The 23,236-nt window shown below is 42.3% G+C and overlaps 1 protein-coding gene across 1 annotated transcript; it reads right to left on the minus strand.

Moving 5' to 3' along the window:
- Nucleotides 1-479: 479 nt before the first annotated feature.
- linc.pou2af1 (lnc RNA pou2af1) lies at nt 480-23,236 on the minus strand. Its single transcript, XM_067970723.1, has 5 exons — nt 23,194-23,236; nt 21,024-21,124; nt 10,224-10,278; nt 8,300-8,532; nt 480-5,375 (listed from the first exon to the last, which is right to left on the minus strand). The coding sequence occupies exons 1-5, from the start codon at nt 23,234-23,236 to the stop codon at nt 5,055-5,057; spliced, it is 753 nt and encodes a 250-aa protein (XP_067826824.1). The 3' UTR covers nt 480-5,054.

The following is a 23,236-nucleotide window of genomic DNA, read 5'->3' on the forward strand; positions in this document are numbered from 1 at the left end:
TTATGTGTGCTTTACTTCCTTGGTTGCTGCTTATTGATTAACTGTTAAAATGCTGTGTACGACGGGCGAAAACATCGGATTCCAGAACCATGGAAACACGAATATCATATGGAAAGGGAAGCTGTCACTGTGGTCAGCTCGACCAATCAGAATAACTACTCTGGGCCAGCCGAAGAAAGCAAGCCCAACCAATAATGAGCAGATCCAACAGGGCACATTACGGCAATGGGCAAGTAGCATCCAACCGTCTAGTGCTACTCAGAGAGCAGGGGCGGGTCTGGATGGAGAGCAAGGGCAGGTCTGGCACGTCTCGTTGTTAGAGTCAACATTCTCAGCAATCACTCTGATAAAGTCAAGGTACCGCTCGCAACTGCTGGACAAAAACCTAGAAGCTGCACTAAGTTGTGTTGTCACTGATACATTCATGCTGGAATTCAAAACTTTGGTGAAAGAGAAAGATTGCAAAGTTACACACTGAATGGTGGTTGATGTTTATTAAGTAAATATACACGTGAAGCACATTTTCTGTATTGTGTGTAAGGCGTTTTCTACTAAAATTAGTGGGTGTAACTAAAACGGTGTCGCCATAGCCACACCTGTGGCTAGTCAATGATTTCTTTTGGACAACACTGCTCAAAAGTAAACCAGGAGAATAGGACAAAGGAAACAGGTTCAAACTGACAAAGGGCAAATTTAGGGCTGATAGCATAACGTTCTTCAAACAAAAAGTGATCAACACATAAAATGAACTTCTGAGCAGGGTAGTGGAGGTAAAGACCTTGGATCATTTAAGTGATAGTTGGATGCCGTGATGAGGGAAGTGCAGTTTCTTCGAGGTGAATGAACTAAGCTGGGTCAAATGGCTTCTTCATCCATATTTATGATGTGATCTTGTGAAAAGAAACGAAAATGTGGAAATGGAAAAATTAAACTTGCACCGTGTGGATGGTGGACTCTCAGATTATTGGTTACACACATTGTTAGGATAACATGGGAGGAATTTGACATTGCAGCTGATTGCTTGATTTGGAAATGCTTAGTGTTATCCCCAACTATAAAGAGGAAAAAATATTCCAAATATTAGCAAATGAACAAAATACCCCCACATATGTTAAAATAAGATCACCCAATAGTTCATTTGAGTTTATCCAGTGGCCCACTACAGTGAAAGGCAAGTTGGTATTGATTAAACCACTTTTAAAGAACTTCCATATGACTCTTCTGGTATCCTCCTGGTCTGTATGGCTCAGCAAGTTTATCCAGTGAGTAGCTGAGATGTATAGACCAGGAAGATCCCAGGTTCCATCATCAGTCTATTCTGACCTCAACCAGGGCAGCAGGAATGGACACGACATTTCGCTTCAGCACCCCAGGATTAGAGAGGGGAATAATCACCCAAGCTGTTCCTGAACACTATCCAGCAACTTTTTCTGGGAATGCATATGTGTGGGTATTGATATGTGATACAACCATGATAGAGCAGCCTACCAACACTCACTGTAAGTGTTTGTACCTCAATAATAGTTACTTGGGCATTGTACCAGAGGGTGACCAGCGCCCATGATACTATGCCCCGGCAAGGAGTCGCTACATTCAGGAGGAGAGAAAAATTGGCAGAGAAAATTGGTGAAACGAATTAGAGTGGCAGTGATTCCAATGCTGTGGATTTTGAAATCTTTCTAGTCTGGTTTTGCAATGTTGTTCGAATTGAACCAAAATATTTTCAGCCAACTTGTACATAACTCTTTAAGAAGGAAAAGATATTTTTTTTATTCGTTCATGGGATGTGGGCATCGCTGGTGAGGCCAGCATTAATTGCCCATCCCTAATTGCCCTTGAGAAGGTGGTGGTGAGCCGCCTTCTTGAACCGCTGCAGTCCGTGTGGTGAAGGTTCTCCCACAGTGCTGTCAGGAAGTTCAAGGATTTTGACCCAGCGATGAAGAAGGAAGGATATATTTCCAAGTCGGGATGGTGTGTGACTTGGAGGGAAACGTGCAGGTGGTGTTGTTCCCATGTGCCTGCTGCCCTTTTCCTTCTAGGTGGTAGAGGTCGCGGGTTTGGGAGGTGCTGTCGAAGAAGCCTTGGCAAGTTGCCGTAGTGCATCCTGTGGATGGTACACACTGCAGCCACTGTGCGCCGGTGGTGAAGGGAGTGAATGTTTAGGGTGGTGGATGGGGTGTCAATCAAGCGGGCTGCTTTGTCCTGGATGGTGTTGAGTTTCTCGAGTGTTGTTGGAGCTGCACTCATCCGGGCAAGTGGAGAGTATTCCATCACACTCCTGACTTGTGCCTTGTAGATGGTGGAAAGGCTTTGGGGAGTCAGGAGATGAGTCACTCACCACAGAATACCCAGCCTCTGACCTGCTCTTGTAGCCACAGTATTTATGTGGCTGGTCCAGTTAAGTTTCTGGGCAATGGTGACCCCCAGGATGTTAATAGTGGGGGATTCGGCGATGGTAATGCCGTTGAATGTCAAGGGGAGATGGTTAGACTCTCTCTTGTTGGAGATGGTCATTGCCTGGCACTTGTCTGGCGTGAATGTTACTTGCCACTTATCAGCCCAAGCCTGGATGTTGTCCAGGTCTTGCTGCATGCGGGCAAGGAATGCTTCATTACCTGGGGGGTTGGCAACCGAACACTGTGCAATCGTCAGCGAACATACCCATTTCTGACCTTATGATGGAGGGAAGGTCATTGATGAAGCAGCTGAAGATGGCTGGGCCTAGGACACTGCCCTGAGGAACACCTGCAGCAATGTCCTGGGGCCGAGATAATTGGCCTCCAACAAACACTGCCATCTTCCTTTGTGCTAGGTATGACTCCAGCCACTGGAGAGTTTTCTCCCTGATTCCCATTGACTTCAATTTTACTCGGGCTCCTTGGTGCCACACTCGGTCAAATGCTGCCTTGATGTCAAGGGCAGTCACTCTCACTTCACCTCTGGAATTCAGCTCTTTTGTCCATGTTTGGACCAAGGCTGTAATGAGGTCTGGAGCCGAGTGGTCCTGGCGGAACCCAAACTGAGCATTGGTGAGCAGGTTATTGGTGAGTAAGTGCTGCTTGATAGCACTGTCGATGACACCTTTCATCACTTTGCTGATGATTGAGAGTAGGTTGATGGGGCGGTAATTGGCCGGATTGGATTTGTCCTGCTTTTTGTGGACAGGACATACCTGGGCAATTTTCCACATTGTCGGGTAGATGCCAGTGTTATAGCTGTACTGGAACAGTTTGGCTCGAGGCGCGGCTAGGTTCTGGAGCACCAGTCTTCAGCACTACAGCCGGGATGTTGTCAGGGCCCATAGCCTTTGCTGTATCCAGTGCACTCAGCCGTTTCTTGATATCATATGGAGTGAATCGAATTGGCTGAAGACTGGCTTCTGTGATGGTGGGGATATCGGGAGGAGGCCAAGATGGATTATCCACTCGGCACTTCTAGCTGAAGATGGTTGCAAACGCTTCAGCCTTGTCTTTTGCACTCACGTGCTGGACTCACCATCATTGAGGATGGGGATGTTTACAGAGCCCCCTCCTCCCGTTAGTTGTTTAATTGTCCACTACCATTCACGACTGGATGTGGCAGGTCTGCAGAGCTTTGATCTGATCCGTTGGTTGTGGAATTGCTATAGCATGTTGCTTCTGCTGTTTAGCATGCATGTAGTCCTGTGTTGTAGCTTCACCAGGTTGGCACCTCATTTTTAGGTACACCTGGTACTGCTCCTGGCATGCTCTTCTACACTCCTCATAGAACCAGGGTTGATCCCCTGGCTTGTTGGTAATGGTAGAGTGAGGAATATGCCAGGCCATGAGGTTACAGATTGTGCTGGAATACAATTCTGCTGCTGCTGATGGCCCACAGCGCCTCATGGATGCCCAGTTTTGAGCTGCTAGATCTGTTCTTAATCTATCCCATTTAGCACGGTGGTAGTGCCACACAACACGTTGGATGGTGTCCTCAGTGCGAGGACGGGACTTCGTCTCCATAAGGACTGTGCGGTGGTCATTCGTACCAATATTGTCATGGACAGATGCATCTGCAACAGGTAGATTGGTGAGGATGAGGTCAAGTAGGTTTTTCCCTCATGTTGGTTCGCTCACCACCTGCCGCAGGCCCAGTCTGGCAGCTATGTCCTTCAGGACTTGGCCAGCTCGGTCAGTAGTGGTGCTACCGAGCCACTCTTGGTTATGGACGTTGAAGTCCCCCACCCAGTGTAAATTCTGTGCCCTTGTTACCCTCGGTGCTTCCTCAACATAGAGGAGGACTGATTCATCAGCTAAGGGAGGGCGGTAGGTGGTAATCAGCAGGAGATTTCCTTGCCCATGTTTGACCTGATGCCATGAGATTTCATGGAGTCCAGCATCAATGTTGAGGACTCCCAGCACCACTCCCTCCTGGCTGTATATTACTGTACTGCCACCTCTGGTTGGTCTGTCCTGCCGGTGGGACAGGACATACCCAGGGAAGGTGATGGAAGAGTCTGGGACATTGGCTGAAAGGTATGATTCTGTGAGTACGGCTATGTCAGGCTGTTGCTTGACTAGTCTGTGTGACAGCTCTCCCAATTTTGGCACAAGTCCCCAGATGTTAATGGGGAGGACTTTGCAGGGTCGACTGGGCTTGGTTTGCCTTTGTCGTGTCCGGTGCCTAGTGGTGCGATGCCGAGTGGTCCATCCAGTTTTATTCTTATTAAGACTTTTTTTAGCGAGATTTTACAACTGAGTGGCTTGCTAGGCCATTTCAGAGGGCAATTAAGAATCAACCACATTGCAATGGGTCTGGAGTCACATATAGACCAGACTGGGTAAGGACGGCAGGTTTCCTTCCCTAAAGGGCATTAGTGAATCAGATGGGTTTTTACGACAATCCAGTAGTTTCATGGCCACCATTACTGATACTATTTTTTTTAATTCCAGATTTTATTTAATTAATTGAATTTAAATTCCCCAGCTGCCGTGGCGGGATTTGAACTCATGACTCCAGATTACTAGTCCAGTAACATAACCACCATGCTACTGTACCCTACATTCCCAATACCATTATTGATAATTATATCATCAATAGTCTAAGCATTCATTTAGGTTTCCTCTCCAGATATCTTCTGTGAGAATTCCAGGTGAATAGTCCTTATATTCTGGCATTGTAAAGGGCCCATTTTCAGAGACCGGGCCCATTTCTATGTTGTCTGGCATGTAGGAAAAGATGGAGCAGATTGCTGATGTGCAGCTGTAGTGCTGGTGAGAAAAATACTCTTCAGGAGTTGAATAAAAGGACTTTGGATCCAAGTGTGAAGATGGACTGAAGTCTTCTGGAGTTAAGGGAACACATTGGGTAGAATACCCATAATCGACCGCAGAGTAAGCAGGAGATCCTGAGATCTGGAGAGGAAACAATGGAATTATCTGTGTGTACGTTTTAAGAAATTAATGTCATCAATTCTAATGCACTCTCGTCTCTGAGTCAAAAGGTTGTGGGTTCAAGCCCCACTGCAGGACTTGAGCATCTAATCTAGGCTGACATTTCAGTGCAGTACTGAGGGAATGCCACATTGTTGAAGTTGTCATCTTTCAGAATGGACATTAAATGGAGGCCCTGGCTGCTTGATGTAAAAGATCCCACGACATTATTTTGAAAAAGAGCAGGGAGTTCTCTTGGTATCCTGGACAATATTCATCCCTCAGCCAACAACACCAAAGCAAATGAACTAGTCATGCATCTCCCTGGTACTTGTGGAACCTTGCTGTGTACAAATTGACAGCCACATTTGCCTATATAACAATGGTGACTACATTTCCAAAGTAAATAATTGGCTGTGAATTGCTTTGTGAAAGGTGCTATCTACATGTAAATTCTTTCTATTTGACCAGGTTTAACAGTGCAACAATTTATTTCCAACAATTTATTTCAAAACGTGCATACTTGCACAACTTTGATTGTGGCTGTGTTGGAAAGATCTAGTTGTAGATCTCAGGATCAAGTTCAGATGTAATCACAATGCCTGTGGCCTTTGAGTACCCAGTATGATTAGATGAACGACTACATTATTGCAATGACATAGTAATAAAGTTTTAATATTTGGGATGAACATATCACAACTATTTAAGCTAAGAGCCAAACAGTTATAATTCTCAGGATCTACTGGTCCTCAAGTAACCCAAATACAGCTAGAGCTATTAAATGTTAGTTAGAATCTCTCAGTTCTATCAGGATATACTGACCAGCCTGCGGCTTTTTTCTCCAGAAAAAAGGCTGAGGGGTGATCAAATAGAGGTTTTTTAAATTATGACAGCGTTTGATAGGGTAGACGTAGAGAAGATGTTTCCACTTGTGGGGAAGTCCAAAACTAGGGGCCATAAATATAAGATAGTCACTAATAAATCCAATAAGGAATTCAGGAGAAACTTCTTTACCCAGAGAGTGGTGAGAATGTGGAATTCGCTATCACAAGGAGTGGTTGAGGCAAATAGTATAGATGCATTTAAGGGGAAGCTAAGAAAAGTAGACGAGGGAGAAAGGAATAGAAGGATATGATAGGGTGAGATGAAGTAAGGTGAGAGGAGGCTCGTGTGCAGCATAAACACCAGCACAGACTAGATGGGTCGAATGGCCTGTTTCTGTGCTGTAAAATCTATGTCTATGTCGATGTCAAGCCTGGTTGGTTATCCATTTTACCATATAGATAACAGAACTCTGCTTGTGGGTGTTCTCGCTGAGTTCCAAGTATTGAAAAGATGATCAAAAAAATTGTCTTTTTATGAGGACAGCAAAGCTGGAAGTTATTGTCACCAATGAAGCAGATCACATTATAACAATCTGCTGGAATATTAGACTTTTATCATATGATTAATATCACAGATTTGAGTACATAAGAAATAGGAGCAGGAGTAGGCCATATGGCCCCTCGAGCCTGCTCCACCATTCAATAAGATCATGGCTGATCTTCTACCTCAATTCCACTTTCCCACCGATCCCCATATCCCTTGATTCCCCTAGAGTCCAAAAATCTATCATTCTCAGCCTTGAATATATTCAACGACTCAGCATCCACAGCCCTCTGGGGTAGAGAATTCCAAAGATTCACAATCCGCTGAGTGAAGAAATTCCTCCTCATCTCAGCGTTAAATGGCCGACCCCTTAATAATGGATTTCAGCATTTTCCCGAGGACTGATGTCAAGCTAACTGGCCTGTTTTGTCACTCCCTCCTTTCTTGAATAGCGGTGTTACATTTCATAGAATGATAGAAATTTACGACACAGAAGGAGGCCATTCGGCCCATAGTGTCTGTGCTGGCTGAAAAAGAGCCATCTAGCCTAATCTGACTTTCCAGCTCTTGATCTGTAGCCTTGTAGGTTACAGCACTTCAAGTGCATATCCAAGTACTTTTTAAATGTGACAAGGCTTTCTGCCTCTACCACCCTTTCAGGCAGTGAGTTCCAGGCCCCCACCACCCTCTGGGTGAAAAAATCTCTCCTTAACTCCATTCTAATCCTTCTACCAATTACTTTAAATCTATGCCCCTGGGTTTTTGACCTCTCTGCTTAGGGAAATAGGTCCTTCCTATCCACTCTATCTAGGCCCCTCATAATTTTTTACACCTCAATTAAATCACCCCTCTGCCTTCTCTGATCCAAAGAAAACCACCCCAGCTTATTCCAATCTTTCCTCAAAGCTAAAATTCTCCTGCCAAATCCTCGTAAATCTCCTCTGTACCCTCTCTAGTGCAATCACATCTTTCCTGTAATGCGGTGACCAGAACTGTACGCATTACTCTATCTGTGGCCTCATTTTTATACAGTTCTAGCGTAACCTCACTGCTCTTATATTCTATGCCTCAGCTAATAAAGGAAAGTATCCCGTATGCCTTCTTAACCACCTCATCTACCTGTCCTGCTACCTTCAGGGATCTGTGGACATACACTCCAAGGTCCCTCTGTTCCTCTACACTTCTCAGTATCCTACCTTTTATTGTGTACTCCCTTGCCTTGTTTGCCCTCCCCAAATTACCTCACATTTCTCCGGATTGAATTCCATTTGCCACTTTTCTGCCCACCTGACCAGTCCATTGATACCAGTCTACATTTGTTGCCTTTAAATCCACTGGGACCAGCCTGTGGTCACATACAAGAGGGATTGGCTGGATTTCCTTAACTGATGATGGGACTTGGGCAACCGAAGAAAGTTTCCCCTGCTGCATGGTTGGTTAAGTGAGTAAATTGGACGGTCAAAGGGAACAATAATGTCAGAAAGTCGATAAAGTACTGGGAAACTGCAAAATTAAGAGGCTAAAATGAGTTCACTTACCACAGCTGAGTGGTGGCAGTGGGTGGGTGGCTGGTATCTGTCTGGGGGACAGTGCAAGGTAGGAGGATGCGAGGTGAATGAATTCTCAGTGTAGAGGTCAGGCAAGAACGTTTCGTACACCTCGGTGCGTTCACACAAGATCGGGTTCTGGTCGTATGGAGCATTCTGTGGGAATTGATTGCACTCAAAGAAATTCGATTCACATCCGTTAGGTGGACAGACATAGTGGGGAGCTAGAAAGACAAAAACAGGGCACAGTTCAGTTTTAAACACACGTTCGGGGGGGAGAAAGCCAGACGAAGCTACAACGTTGCTCTTTGTGTTGCTGGGATTTAACTTCTTGTGTACGATAGTCCGGATTGTACATAGAATGGAATTGTTCCTTTTAAGTTTTAATGATTAAACGGCGTTTCGGATTCACCCAGGTGAATACCCTAAAAGTGAAAATGCATTTTTATTAAAACACAAGATCGTATATGAAAGGCTGACCCCTCCCCCACCCCTCCGGGCATCACATTGGACAAAATCTGTCGATTTCTTCAGAAAGCTGCTCCTGCTTTGGTCAGTGACAAAATAATTAGAGGTTTGCAGAAGTGTTCAACTCTCTGAGAGACGAGTTGCAGAAACAGCAGTACATGCAGGTGGGTGACCGACACTTTAATGTGGCAATAACACGTCCAGATGATTCAAATACTCCTTTATGTGTGTTCATTTGCCATACCTTTCAGACTGGGGAGAAGTGTACAAAACGCTTAACTTCTCAGAACTGAGCACGTGCTGTCGACTTGCCTCTATTGGCAAGTGTTTGGGTTAAAATCGCAGTAAATTGAAGCCGGTTACTTTCATACATTAAAAAAGGACCTTGAAACGTGTTAGTGGAGTTTATTTGTTCATTTGAATGGAACCCAATGCATTTCAGGTCTGTTGTCGTTAAATTATTATTGTTATTGTACAGGAAAGGCTGTAGAGATATGTTTTGAGTCCAGAGCAGAAATTTCCTTAAAGCAACACTGGAATCGTTTTAAATACCCAGTCTGTATGGCATCGTTTCTATGAACTGGATATTCTATGTTGCATGCTACAAGATTCTTCTAACACAGCTCCGTGAATCAGATTTCAATGACATTGAGGTTTCCTGAGTTACATTGCATTAAAATGATGTGATCAATTTGACTCAGTTATGCTGCTTTCCAGCTAAAAAGAGTGTTTTTGTTTCAACTTTTTGATTTAGACCTTTAATTGTCCATTGGTTAGAAGTCCATAGATCAGTCAAGCTTCTGTTCCCTGTGATCAGGCAAGGCATTGAATGTTTTTTTTAAAAAAAACACCGGGGTTTTTTTTATTTTCTGTCGCACTCTGTTAACACCAAATGTCAGCCGGATCGCAGGTGGACGAATGCTGAGGACGAACAGTTTGCTCAGCTCAGCTTTGTGTCACCGCACGCACAGCTCGCTCGGCTTTTCAATGGGGCTGCAATAAAAGCACACACACACACACACACAATCCTGAGAGGCAGACTTGTTCAACCGAGACCGAGCGCCTGGCAACAACAAATGGGAGGAATTCCGCAGCTGACGACGGAGATGCGACGGTCACAGGGTACAACGTCTAAATTGTTGCAACGGATTAGCAGGTTCGAAGTCAAACTTTACATTTAAATGGAAGCGCCCCCACCCCCACAAACGTCCCTGATGATGAAGTTGGTGGATGTTGGAGGGGCCCTGGAGTCTGATTCGTCCCAGTTTATTCATCTGCATTCCTTTCTTCTACTTTGTGTATCTGATTGGTGGATTGTAGATTATGCACTGCCTGTTCTTTAATATTAAAGAGTAGCAGGTCTTATCTCTAAAAGCTCGAAGCTGAAATATTTTTTTGGCCCTCTTTTGGAGAGGTGGATGTTGTTTCTTGGGTATATTTTACTGACCTGAGTACGAGGAAGAGAGTGGCTCCGCGAACTGAGGACTGTTGACTGTGGTAAGCTGAAATAGCAAAATACAAAGTAAACTTGAGGGGGGGAGTGAGTAATAAAATTGGAAAAAAAAGATATATACGAGCAAAGCAAACTCAATCAGCAGGGAGGATGAATTAAATTGTTATTTTACACATGCAAATATCATCCATTGCAATTAAGTTTATTTCGTTATACATAGATATGGATTCCTTATCTGGCACAGCCCATAAAGATTCAGTTTGCCCTTTATTTTGTGTCCAAATTCGTTTCTTTTATTGCTATTTTTGTGTACACACCGATTAACAGATAGATCTTTTGCCAGTTGGGAATGATTCGAAACTGAACGCACATTTACCAAATCGTTAACAACAATAAAAAAAAGCCTTCCTGAGCAGAATTTACAAGCGGGAAGTTATATTGGAGCGAGTTGGGTTTGGATGAAAATCTTTTTGCGTTTAACCTGACACAGGAGTGGAAGCAAGAGTGCCTGACATGTTGCACTGTATTAGAAGTGAGACTGGGCATGGCCTCTTCCAAGATCACATGATTTAAAGAATGAGCTCTGCCTGATCAGATTTCGATTACATCACCGATGTTCAAGCTCTCGGTGCGAGATCGTTTATGAACCGCTAGTATTGCCTTTTATTATTGATTTCAGAATTTTTAGGCTTGGAAAAATCCCGGGCGCTTTTTTTTTAAAATTTGCAGTCCCACTTTAAAACCGACATATTGCACAAATGTGCTTTTTTTCTTTCAAATCCTATCATCTTTCAAATCTTTTCATACAATGCAGAAGGCTAGTGCTCTGCTGCCTTCGCGTACAGCGTTCGAAATTGACAACTAAATGTTTGGAAAAGAGATAATCATTGGGTAAAGTATGCGAATATGCCATTAGTGTGATGAGGGGGATGGGGTAGAGTCGATGATTTATATGCAGATGGAGCTTAGCATTTAACTAGAGTCAGGCTGTCAAAAATCTCTTAATAATTTTAGGGGTATATTTGCATAATGTATTTTTCAAGCGTGACTGCTGGGGTCAGTTTTTAGAAGCAGAATATTTTTTGTGAGTAAAATGCTCAGCGCGAAATAATTTAGCAGAGATTCGCCCAATCGGTGTTTTCACAGGGGGCCAGAATAAATTTAAAGGCAAAAACAAAATACTGCGGGTGCTGGAAATCTGAAATAAAAACAGAAAATGCTGGAGGAGCTCAGCGAGTCAGGCAGCATCTGTGGAGAAAGAAACAGAGTTAACGTTTCAGGTCGAAGACCTTTCGTCAGAACTGGAAAATTTTAAAAGAGTTAAAGTTTTTGAGCAAGTACAGAGCCAGGAAAAAGGGAGGGGAGGAAAGAACAAGAAGGGAAGGTCTGTGATAGGGTAGAGGGCACGATTAAATGACAAAAGGGATAATAGTGCAGGGCAAGGAAGGTGGTAATGGGACAGGTCAAGAAAGAAAAGATTGATCAGGAGGAGCTGTTATCAGCACATTACAGATCATATTATAGAAAGGATATTATTAAACTAGCAAGAGTGCAGAAAAGATTTACTAGGATGCTACTGGGACTTGATGGTTTGACTTATAGGGAGAGGTTGGATAGACTGAGACTTTTTTCCCTGGAGAGTAGGAGGTTTAGGGGTGATCTTATAGAAGTCTATAAAATAATGAGGGGCATAGATAAGGTAGATAGTCAAAATCTTTTCCCAAAGGTAGGGGAGTCTATAACGAGGGGGCATAGATTTAAGGTGAGAGGGGAGAGATACAAAAGGGTCCAGAGGGGCAATTTTTTGACTCAAAGGGTGGTGAGTGTCTGGAACGAGCTGCCAGAGGCAGTAGTAGAGGCGGGTATAATTTTGTCTTTTATAAAGCATTTGGACAGTTACATGGGTAAGATGGGTATAGAGGGATATGGGCCAAGTGCAGGCAATTGGGACTAGCTTAGTGGTATAAACTGGGCGACATGGACATGTTGGGCCGAAGGGCCTGTTTCCATGTTGTAAACTTGTATGATTCTATAACCACTGTTCCCATTTTCTCAGTCCGCTAGTGCTGGTAATGGTTCTGCTGCTGCCATTTACAGCTACTCCTGATCAATCTTTTGTTTCTTGACCTGTCCCATTACCACCTTCCTTGCCTTGCACCATCATCCCTTTTATCATTTAATCGTGCCCTCTACCCTATCACAGACCTTCCCTTTTTGTTCTTACCTCCCCTCCCTCCCTCCCCTTTCCCTGGCTCTGTTCTTGCTCAAAAACTTTAACTCTTTAACATCTTCCAGTTCTGACGAAAGGTCTTCGGCCTGAAACGTTAACTCTGTTTCTTTCTCCACAGATGCTGCCTGACCTGCTGAGTGTTTCCAGCATTTTCTGTTTTTATTATAAATTTAAAGGCGCCTGTTTGGTTCGCGCATTTCATTGAGTTCTTTCAGTAGGTTTCATAATTCCTTCCGGGCGGGAGGGAGCGGCAGGCACGGTAACCGGCAGTGAAGAGTAGCGAGTGGGGATTTGACAATCACACTGCTGCCCACTGCCCCCTTAATAAAAATGAGATATTGTTAACTGTGATGATTTTGGGAAGTACAATCAAAAACCATTCCATGCCCCTTCATTTGGTTAGAGTTCAGAGACATCCCACAAGCTATTAAAGATTCTTACTCACCCATTACCAAAATTTCATTTTCAAAAATGTTTTTAAAAAACTATAATCGTCCTTTAGATCTAAGTGAACTCAGGGAAGCCCTTTTGGTATCTATTTGGAAATTAAGTAACGTGTAATATGTAGACAGTGTTTGAGGTGGGGTAGATAATTGATCCTTATATACTTGATATAATATGTAAACAAAACGCAAGAACAACCGCATATAGGCACTATGGGTCCCTAAATGGTTTTAATTTCAGTTGTTTAATAAAGTGATTTCTATAGCAAACAGACTAAATAGCCTTCCAATTAGAATGGTTTCCATAAGATTATTAAGATAATTTCATACTCCAGGTACTAACTCTGCACTGGTATCATTTTTGGAGCACCTCAGCGGACAAGGGTTACAACTGTCTTGCTTGCACCACTTTAAACTAGACATCTACTTAGTCTGCAGTCATACTACAGCTACCAGTCTCTGCCAGGTGTTTGTGGAGTGTGATGCACAGCCTGCATTCCCGAGTGTTACTGCTCACTTTGATCCTATTGAGGTCGGCAACAATGGACGCTTGTACAAAACTCCACTCCCCAGGCAACTCATTTGTAACATTGGGGAAAAAGGTGGGCGGGAATGACATTCATCCACTGACACTGCACACTGAAAAAACAAGCATGTAATGTTCCCACAAGGACCAATGGATCATCTGCACACTTTTAACATGAATCATCCCACCAGGCTGGAGCTACACTACACACAAATAGTAAATAAAACTGGCAGAAGGTGGCATTCTAGAGGGGGTCTCACACCACTTGGCATGTGTTGCCCATTTTGAATTGACTTTACAATTCCTGATTGTTTTGATAACTGATTGTCTTCATAGGCCACTTCAGAGGGCATTAAGAGCGAACCACATAGGGACTGAATATAGCTCTCATTACAGACCAGAATAAGACGCAAAGTCACTACATTTTTGTCACGCAGTAATTACAGGAGAATATACTGGCGCATTTAGGGTTGTTGGCGTGGATGTGATTTTTTTTTAATTAATTTTTTTTCTTACAGATTTCAGTGTGGGTTTGAGAAGTTTGGGAAAAGGGATAATGCAATAATTTGAATACACTCAATTTGCATAAGAACCTTCAGATGTCTATCGCCTGACCACTGGCAAAACTCCAATATCAAACCTGTCTTTGAGTGTACAGTGGAAATTCCCATTTCAAAAAAAAGAAAATAAAAATAGGAGGGAAGAATTACTTCTAGATATAAGTTTGGCACAATTGAAATTGCTTGCAGACCAACCCTTAATAGTTGTACCAGACATTGTTTAAACATCAAGTTGTTAAATTCAGAGAAGATATGTAAACTTGAATTGGTTTCAAGCAGTAAAGTGCTCTATTGCTAGTTTTAACAAGTTTGAAACTTTGTATGCATAGTTGCACCATATTCCTGGGAGGTTCCATTTCCTCCAGCGTTAATATGAAAAGACATGTTGTGCTCTTGTTTTCTCACTGCAATCATTTTGCACTGGTGGGAATGAATTTTAAGAAGATTGTGTGCTGAATATATTTGTGATGCTAACATGCTTTTCCAAACTAGAAAAAAAAGTCACCAACAAATTAACAAATCAAATTCAATAATTTTTTTTAAACTAGGGGACTGAGTGTTGAGGTGGGTTTGCACATTGTTCATTCACCTCTAAGATCTGAGACCAAATGCAGCTCCGACTGAAGTGATAAAAGTCTTTTCTCTATTTCCCCCTCTGCCTAGCTGCAGGATTGTTCATTAAACGAGTGCCAGCACTCTCAGCCACTCACTAGTGGGATCACTTTTGCAACACAAAATTGCCCATAATTAAACCCAGATAATCCAATTATACTTATCCAGATATAGGGGAAAACTGCAGCCAATTTTCAAAAAAGCAAGATCCCATAAATAGCAATGAGATTTGTAACCAGATAATCTGTTTTGGTGGTGTTGGTGAAAGGCACCAATAGTTACATCCACCTGAGAGGACAGACGAGGCCTAGTTTTGACATTTCATCTGAAAGATGGCACCTTCGACAGAGCTGCACTCCCTCAGTACTGCATTGGAGTGTCAGCCTGGATTATGTGTTTAAATCTGTGGAGTGGGGCTTGAATCCATGACCTTCTGAGTCAAGAGTGCTACCACTGAAACACAGAAACATAGAAAATAGGAGCAGGAGTAGGCCATTCGGCCCTTCGAGCCTGCTCCTGCATTCAATATGATCATGGTAATCCTCTATCTCAATACCGTATTCCTGCTCTCTCCCCTTACCCCTTGATGCCTTTTGTGTCTAGAAATCTATCTATCTCCTTCCTCCTTCTTAAATATATTCAGTGAGCTATTCACTGAGCTAAAACTGACACCTACATGACAACAGTGACTACACTTCAGAAGTACTTCATTAGCTGTGAAGTGTTTTGACACATTTAGAGGCATGAAAAACATTCTAGAAATTCAAATTCTTTTCTATACTTATCCATCCAGATCAAAGGCAGTTACTGGCTTGAAATCTGCAAGCGCATATTTATAAAGTTTAGGCACTGGCTCTGTTCAAAATCCCATCATGGGATAGATCATCCCATAATGACTCAGACAACAATGTGAAAGCATATGTGTCATCACTTTATTGTGCAATGCATTATGAGATGTATGATGTTAAAAATAAACTGACTTTCAGTTATCCCGCAGCTATATAGAATCATAGAATCGTTACAGCACAGAAGGCGGCCATTTGGCCCATCGAGCCTGTGCTGGCTCTTTGTAAGAGCAATCCAGTTAGTCCCATTCCCCCGCTCTTTCCCCGTAGCCCTGCAAATTTTTTCCTTTCAAATATTAATCCAATTCCTTTTTGAAAGCCATAACTTTTCAGATCATAACTACTCGCTGCGTAAAAAAGCTTTTCCTCACATTGGCAAAAGAGCTAAGGACAATCACCTTAAATCTGTGTCCTCTGGTTCTCGACCCTTTCGCCAATGGGAACAGTTTCTCTGTATTTACTTTATCTAAACCCTTCATGATTTTGAACACTTCTATCAAATCTCCTCTCAACCTTTTCTGCTCTAAGGAGAACAACCCCAGCTTCTCCAGTCTATCCACGTAACTGAAGTTCCTCAACCCTGGTGCCATTCTAGTAAATCTTTTCTGCACCCTCTCTAAGGTCTTCACATCCTTCCTAAAGTGCGGTGCCCAGAATTGGACACAATACTCAATTTATGGCCGAACCAGTGTTTTATAAAGGTTCAACATAACTTCCTTGCTTTTGTATGCTATGCCTCTATTTATAAAGCCCAAGATCCCGCATTCTTTTTTAACTGCTTTCTCAACCTGTCCTGCCACCATCAAAGATTTGTGCACATATGCCCCCAGGTCTCTCTGCTACTGCAACCCCTTTGGAATTGTACCATTTAGTTTATATTGCCTCTCCTTGTTCTTCCTACCAAAATTTATCACTTCGCACTTCTCTGCGTTAAATTTCATTTGCCATGTGTCCGCCCATTCCACCAGCCTGTCTATGTCCTCTATTACTATCCTCCTCACTGTTTACTACACTTCCAAGTTTTGTGTCATTTGCAAATTTTGAAATTGTGCCCTGTACAGCCAAGTCCAAGTCATTAATAAATATCAAAAAAGCAGCGGTCCTAGTACCGACCAATGGGGAACACCACTTCCTCCAGTCTGAAAACCATTACTCTCTGCTTCCAGTCACTTAGCCAATTTCGTATCCATGTTGCCACTGCCCCTTTTATTCCATGGACTTCAATTTTGCTGACAAGCCTATTTTGTGGCACTTTTTCAAACGCCTTTTGAAAGTCCATATATACAACATCAACTGCATTGCCCTCATCAACCCTCTCTGTTACCTCATCAAAAAACTCAATCAATGATTGGCCTTTAACAAATCCGCGCTGGCTTTCCTTTATTAATCCACACTTGTCCAAGTGACTATTAATTTTGTCCCGGATTATCGTTTCTAAAAGTTTCCCCACCACTGAGGTAAAACTGACTGGCCTGTAGTTGCCGGGCTTATCCACATACCATTGGAGCAGAATTATTACATAACGCTAGTTTTATTGATTATTGTATTGCAGCTTGAGAGTTTTATAAGTTTTATAAAATTGTTGGTATCAGATTTTGCCTGAATTTGGAACTGTTTTGGACAAAAACACAGACTAACTAGGATAAAAATTGCTCATTTCACTCAGGAAGGTTGAAGGGTCAGAATGAGAAATGGAAATGTTACACCAGTAAAATAGGGGCTTCTGAGGTACATTGTTCAGGAAATGTAGAGAACACTTTACTCTGCAACTGGTCCAGCTGTACCTGACCCGTGAGTTCCAGTTGCTGACTCTGGGTGCCAAATTCAGCAAAGCGTTCCATTCTTTAGCACTGACATCCTTCACTTTTATGAATACAAAATTTCACCCAGAAAGTACAAAATTAAAATTTTGTTTTGGATTTTAAATACAACTATAGAGCAATGTTCTGATTTTTTCATTCCTATTTTAAGATTATTAACCATCACTTCCTCTATTGTAACTGGAATAATTCCTATGCAAAGTCATCACTATTGGGATTCTACTGTGGAAAGTGGCAATAGAATTCAATCCCACAGTAGTTTCAACAACTTAACTGTGAAAAAAATTCCTTTGAATATGCAATTGCACCATTCCTGTGCATATTAAAAAGATATATATCTTTGTGTATTTAGAAGACATAATCATAGATTGCAACCAAAGATATATATCTTTGTGTATTTAGAAGACATAATCATAGATTGCAACCAGAAGCAACTGTAACAAGGACAGATGTCTTATAAATCTAACCCTGGTGGTGACTGGAGGCATGGGAATGTAATGGATAAACTATCTTAGGTATTAACTGCCATGTTACAGATTTTTCATCGTCTAACACATGACTCAGCATGATTAGTTAACTCTGTGTTTGAACTTCAGCATATGAGACTGAGCAACAGTGATGGTGTGTCTTCAGTGCAGTACCACCAGCTTTACAACAATGATATAATGGAAGAAAGACACCTATATTGCCCTCTCTGTCGCTGTGGGAGCAGGAAGCAGAGTTCCTTGAATGTAACTCAAATGCTTGTATGGAGCCTCACTTACTGGCCTCTACTGTAAACTTTTTACTAATTGAGAACTGTAGAACTTTATTCCTGGGCAACATTTATCCCTCAACCAACATTACTAAAAGGAATTATCTGGTCATTATCATCTCGCTGTTTGTGGGATCTTGCTGTGCACAAATTGGCTGTCGCGATTCATACCTTAACACAGTGACTACACTTCAAAAGTTCTTCATTGGCTGTAAAGCACTGTGGGACATCCTGAGGTTGTAAAAGGTGCTGTATAAATGCAAGTCTTTTTTGTTTCTTTTTTCAATAAGCAGAAATTCAATAGGACATTATCAAAGATATTTTCTAAAAAGATAATTGAAAAGCAAGTAGAAAGCAGACTTTCAACTGGTAACAGACACACTCCTGCTACTGTGAAGTGAAAAAAGCATCAATCTGATACTGGCAGCTCTAGAGTGAGAAGCGCAGCCAGCATACCCGCAGTTATACTGCATGCTATGAATCATACCCTTTCTACCAAGAGAAGCAAAGCTCTGCTCCCCTGGCAGCTGTTGGTTATTTAATATTAGTAGCTTGCAGGTAGGGGTTTTCACTTTCTCATAACATCAAAAAGATTATGCAATGCAGTAAGCTTGCAAAGTGCCCAGAATTCCAACACTTTTTAAACCTGCTTTCACATCGCACTAGAGTTATACTCTAAATAGTGCCAAGTCCATGTGGTGGGTGGGAGGGAGGGAGGGAGGGAGGGAGGGAGGGAGGGGGCTTTCACATCATTTGACCTTAGTGCATACCAGAATCAGATATGATGTAACTTTTGCATCAATGCATGAATGAAATTGCTTTGCATCCGCAAAAAATGGCAGCATAACTGTACCCTCAAAAGAAAACACAACTCGTTATATTTGAATAAGTTTGCAACCCCAGTCACTCTTACTGTTCCTCAATGTCACTCCCAACTTTCCTTAATGCTGGCAGCTGTGACAGCCTCTTGGAGCCTGTCTTCCTTATGCTTTTACAAACCCATAGGGTTATTGCTCAGTTACATGTTTAACACCAGAGTACTAGAACTGTGGACATAAAGGGGAAAGGGATAAACCCAGTAACTACAGGCCAGTCAGCCTGACGTCAGTGGTGGGGAAACTTCCCGAGACCATCATCCAGGACAAAATGTTAGTTAATGACAGACAACACGATTTGTTCACGGCAAGTCTAGTCCAACAAACTTAATTGAGTTCTTCCATAAAGTAATGGAGAGGGTTGATGAAGGTAAGGCAGCCGATGTTGTGTACATGGACATTCAAAAGGCATTTGATAAATGCCATATAATAGACATGTTAACAAAATTAGAGCCCATGGGATTAAAGGGGCAGTGGCAGTATGGATACAAAATTGGCTAAGAGACAGAAAGCAGAAAGTAGTGGTGAATGGTTGTTTTACAGACTGGAGGGAAGTACATACAGGTGTACCCCATGGGTCGGGATTGGGACCACTGCTCTTTTTGATATATATCAATGACCTGGATTGGTGTAAAGGGGTCACAATTTCAAAGTTTGCAGATGAAACAGAACTTGAAAATGTAGTAAACAGTGAGGAGGACAGCAGACTTCAAGAGGAAGTAGACAGACTGGTGAAATGGGCAGACACATGGCAGGTGAAATTTAATGCAGAGAAATGTTGTGATGCATTTTGGGAGGAAGAATGAAGAGAAGCAATATAAATTAAAAGGTACAATTTTAAAAGGGGTGCAGGAACAGAGAGACCTGAGGGTTCACATATACAAATCTTTGAAGGTGTCAGGCAAGTTGATAAAGCTGCTAAAAAAGCATATGGGCTCCTTGGCTTTATAAATAGAGACATAGCGTACAAAAGCAAGGGAGTTATGCTAAACCTTTCCAAATCACTGGTTAGGCCTCAGCTTGAATACCATGTCCACACTTTAGGAAGGATGTCAAAGCCTTGGAGAGGGTGCAGAGGAGATTTACCAGAATGATGCCAGGATGAGCGACTTCAGTTACATAGAGAGACTAGAGAAGCTCCTTAGAGTAGAGAAGGTTAAGGGGAGATTTAATAGAGGTGTTCAAGATTATAAGGGGTTTTGGTAGAGTAAATAAGGAGAAAATGTTTCCACTGATGGATGGGTCGGTAACCAGAGGACACAGATTTAAGATAATTGGCAAACAAACCAGAGGGGAAACGAGGAGAAATGTTTTTGAAGTGTGTTGTTTTGATCTGGAATGCAATGCCTGAAAGGGCAGTGGAAGCAGATTCATTAGTAACTTTCAAAAGGGAATTGGATAAATATTTGAAAAGGAAAAAATTGCAGGTCTATGGGGAATGAGCAGAGGAGTGGGACTAATTGGACAGCCATCTCAAAGAGCTGGCACAGGCATGATGGGCCGAATGGCCTCCTTCTATGTTGTAAGATTCTATGGGCCTGTGGCAGAAAGTTGTGTGAAGCTGGCCAGTGCTGAGTTTAAAGTTACTGAAAGAAAAACTTGCATTTATATAGCACCTTTTACAACCTCAGGACATCTCAAAGTACTTTACAGCCAATTAAATACTTTTGAAGTGTAGTCACTGTTGTGATGTAGGAATGGTTGCACACGGCAAGGTCCCACAAACAGCAATGTGATAATCTGTTTTAATGATGAGGGATAAATATCGACCAGGACACCAGGGAACTCCCCCATTCTTCTTCAAAATAGTGCTATGGGATCTTTTAAGTCCACCTAAGACGGCAGACGGGGCTCGGTTTAACATCTCGTCCAAAAGTGTAGCACTCCCTTTGTACTCCAGTGGAGTGCCAGCCTAGATCTTATGCTCAAGTCTCTGGAATGGGACTTGAACCCACAACCTTCTAACTCAGCCGAGTGACGGCTGACACCTGGAGGACGCCTCTATCACAAAGTACTATTTTTGTCATGTTTTACTAAATTAAGACTTCTATTTCAGACAGGTCAGCTTTATTGGTTGTGGGAGGTCTTGTGTACTTAAAGAGTTAACATGTAAAAGAGATCTCCCGTACCGCTGTGGTGGCTGTTGCTGCTGCTTGAAGTGCCCTCCTTTGCTGCAAAAGCTCTCTAACCGTGATCTTCACCCTCACCCCTTGGTAAACCTTCTGTTTCTCTGTTGGAGAAATCAAACTTGATTATAATACAGAAGTGCAGACACAGGGTTTCCATCCTGGCCCATTTTACTTGAATAAACACTCTTTTTAAAAAAAACACAAAGCACTTAAACCAATTTCATTTGTAATAAATCCATTCTATCATTTAATTTGTTAAACAAACATTGTTCAGGTTTCTTGTTGGTTTCTCACGGTGCTTTCCAAATTGTTTTCGATCGTGAGAAACTGAGACGAGACTACAAACTCAAAGGACTGTGGCACTGACTGGTGCAAAGAATCAGTGTCACATAATCCATTTGTTCTACTGTCTTGGCTCCTTCCACCTGAAAGCAACTGAACCAGAAAAGAGAGTCGCTATAGGTATCTCAACACTGAAGCTGTTCAGTATACAAGGCAGGAAAAAAAGCACACATTTAGAAAGTACGTTGTCAGGCAAATTAAGATAAAATTCTATTCTGAAATATAAATATCAATATTTATACTGATATTGTACACATTTATATATAAATACAATTTTGTTCTTGTGATGTAAATAGACTTTTAGAAAATTCGTAAATATGTTGGTTAGAAATTTGGAAGCAAACATTCAAAAATTACAAATAAAGAAATAACTTGCATTTATATAGTGCTTTTTATGTCCTCAGGATGTCCCAAAGCGCTTCACAGCTAATGGAGTACTTTTGAAGTGTAGTCACTGTTGTAATGTTGAGAAATGAGGCAGCCAAATTGCTCACAGCTAGGTCCCACGAACAGCAATATGATAATGACCAGATAATATGTTTTTGGTGGTGTTGGTTGAGGGTTAAATGTTGGCCAGGATACAGGGGAGAAGTCCCCTGCACTTCTTCAAATAGTGCCATGGGATCGTGTAGATCCACCTTAGAGGGCAGGCAGGGTCTCGGTTTAATAATTCATCCAAAAGAGGGAATGTTTGCTAGTGTAGCACTCCCTCAGTACTGCCCTGAAGTGGCAGCCTATATAATGGGCTCAAGTCTCTGGGGTGGGTCTTGAACCCACATTTTGACTCAGAGGCCAAAGTACTGCCAATGAACCAAAGATGGCGCTTAGATAAGCAGAACTGGGTAGTTCAGGATAGAAGAATATTGTCACTGCTCCAAGTATGGGAGTGTGCAGATTTCTGCCATGCTCTCCTTCCTTCATTCAGACTTTGCTGAAACATATTAGCACCTTGAAACCAGATGCCACATTCAAGCAAGTTCCTGTTGAGATAAAAAATTAAGTGGCGATTTTCTGCTTCTGATTCTGTAGTGTGTACAGCCCTTAAAGTCGATGCGAATGTAATGTATGATTTAGCACTGAGGTGACAACTTAACCACACAGAATCATACAGCACAGGAGGCCATTCGGCCCATCTTGTCTGTGTCAGCTCTCTGAAAGAGCTACAAATTAGTCCCACTCCCCTGCTCTTACCCCAAAGCCCTGCAAAAATGTTCCTTTTTAAGTATATATCCAATTCCCTTTTGAAAGTTATTATTGAATCTGCTTCCACCACCCTTTCAGGCAGTGTATTCCAGGTCATGAGTAAAAAAAAAAAATTCTCCTCATCTCTGCAATACAAAAACGTTCTGGAAACAAAACTTATTATTTTTTTATTCAGGATTATAATATGGGTACTTTAATACAGTGGTGAAAATAGGGAGTGGGTCCCAGGCCAGCTCTTTTCCACGATTCCAGTTCAAATCGAAACCACATTAATTCAGAGCTGCACATTCCCCGCCCACAACCTCAGGGGCCACTTTGGCAACACATTTCACATCTGCCTTGGAAGATTCGGGGTTCGTGTTATAACGACGTGGAAACAAAAGTTGTATTTTGTTTTGATTCAGGATAATAATAAGATGGGCCGAACGGCCTTCTTCTGCGCTGTATGATTCTATGTTACTAGGGAGCGGATCCCCATCTAATTCTGTTCCACGTTTCCAGCTCAATGATTGATGCTGAGCCTAGGGCTTTGTACAAGTCTGACAACATCTTGTCTCAAAACCGCATTAACTGGGAGCCGCACGCTCCATGCCCTTAGGAGCCAATTCGACTCCATATTTCATACCTGCCTTGGTGTTTTTAAGGACAAAGAATTTTGCACTCCTCAT

The sequence above is a fragment of the Heptranchias perlo genome, chromosome 33, assembly GCF_035084215.1.
Source record: "Heptranchias perlo isolate sHepPer1 chromosome 33, sHepPer1.hap1, whole genome shotgun sequence".
Lineage (NCBI taxonomy): Eukaryota > Metazoa > Chordata > Chondrichthyes > Hexanchiformes > Hexanchidae > Heptranchias > Heptranchias perlo.

Coding starts and splice junctions, on each gene's coding strand:
- linc.pou2af1 (XM_067970723.1), bottom strand. CDS start 23,236: ATGAGGAGTGCAAAATTCTTTGTCCTTAAAAACACCAAGGCAG. Junction 10,279..21,023: donor CAGCAACAGCCACCACAGCG/GTACGGGAGATC, acceptor TTGCTATTTCAG/CTTACCACAGTCAACAGTCC. Junction 8,533..10,223: donor ACTCTCTTCCTCGTACTCAG/GTCAGTAAAATA, acceptor TTGTCTTTCTAG/CTCCCCACTATGTCTGTCCA.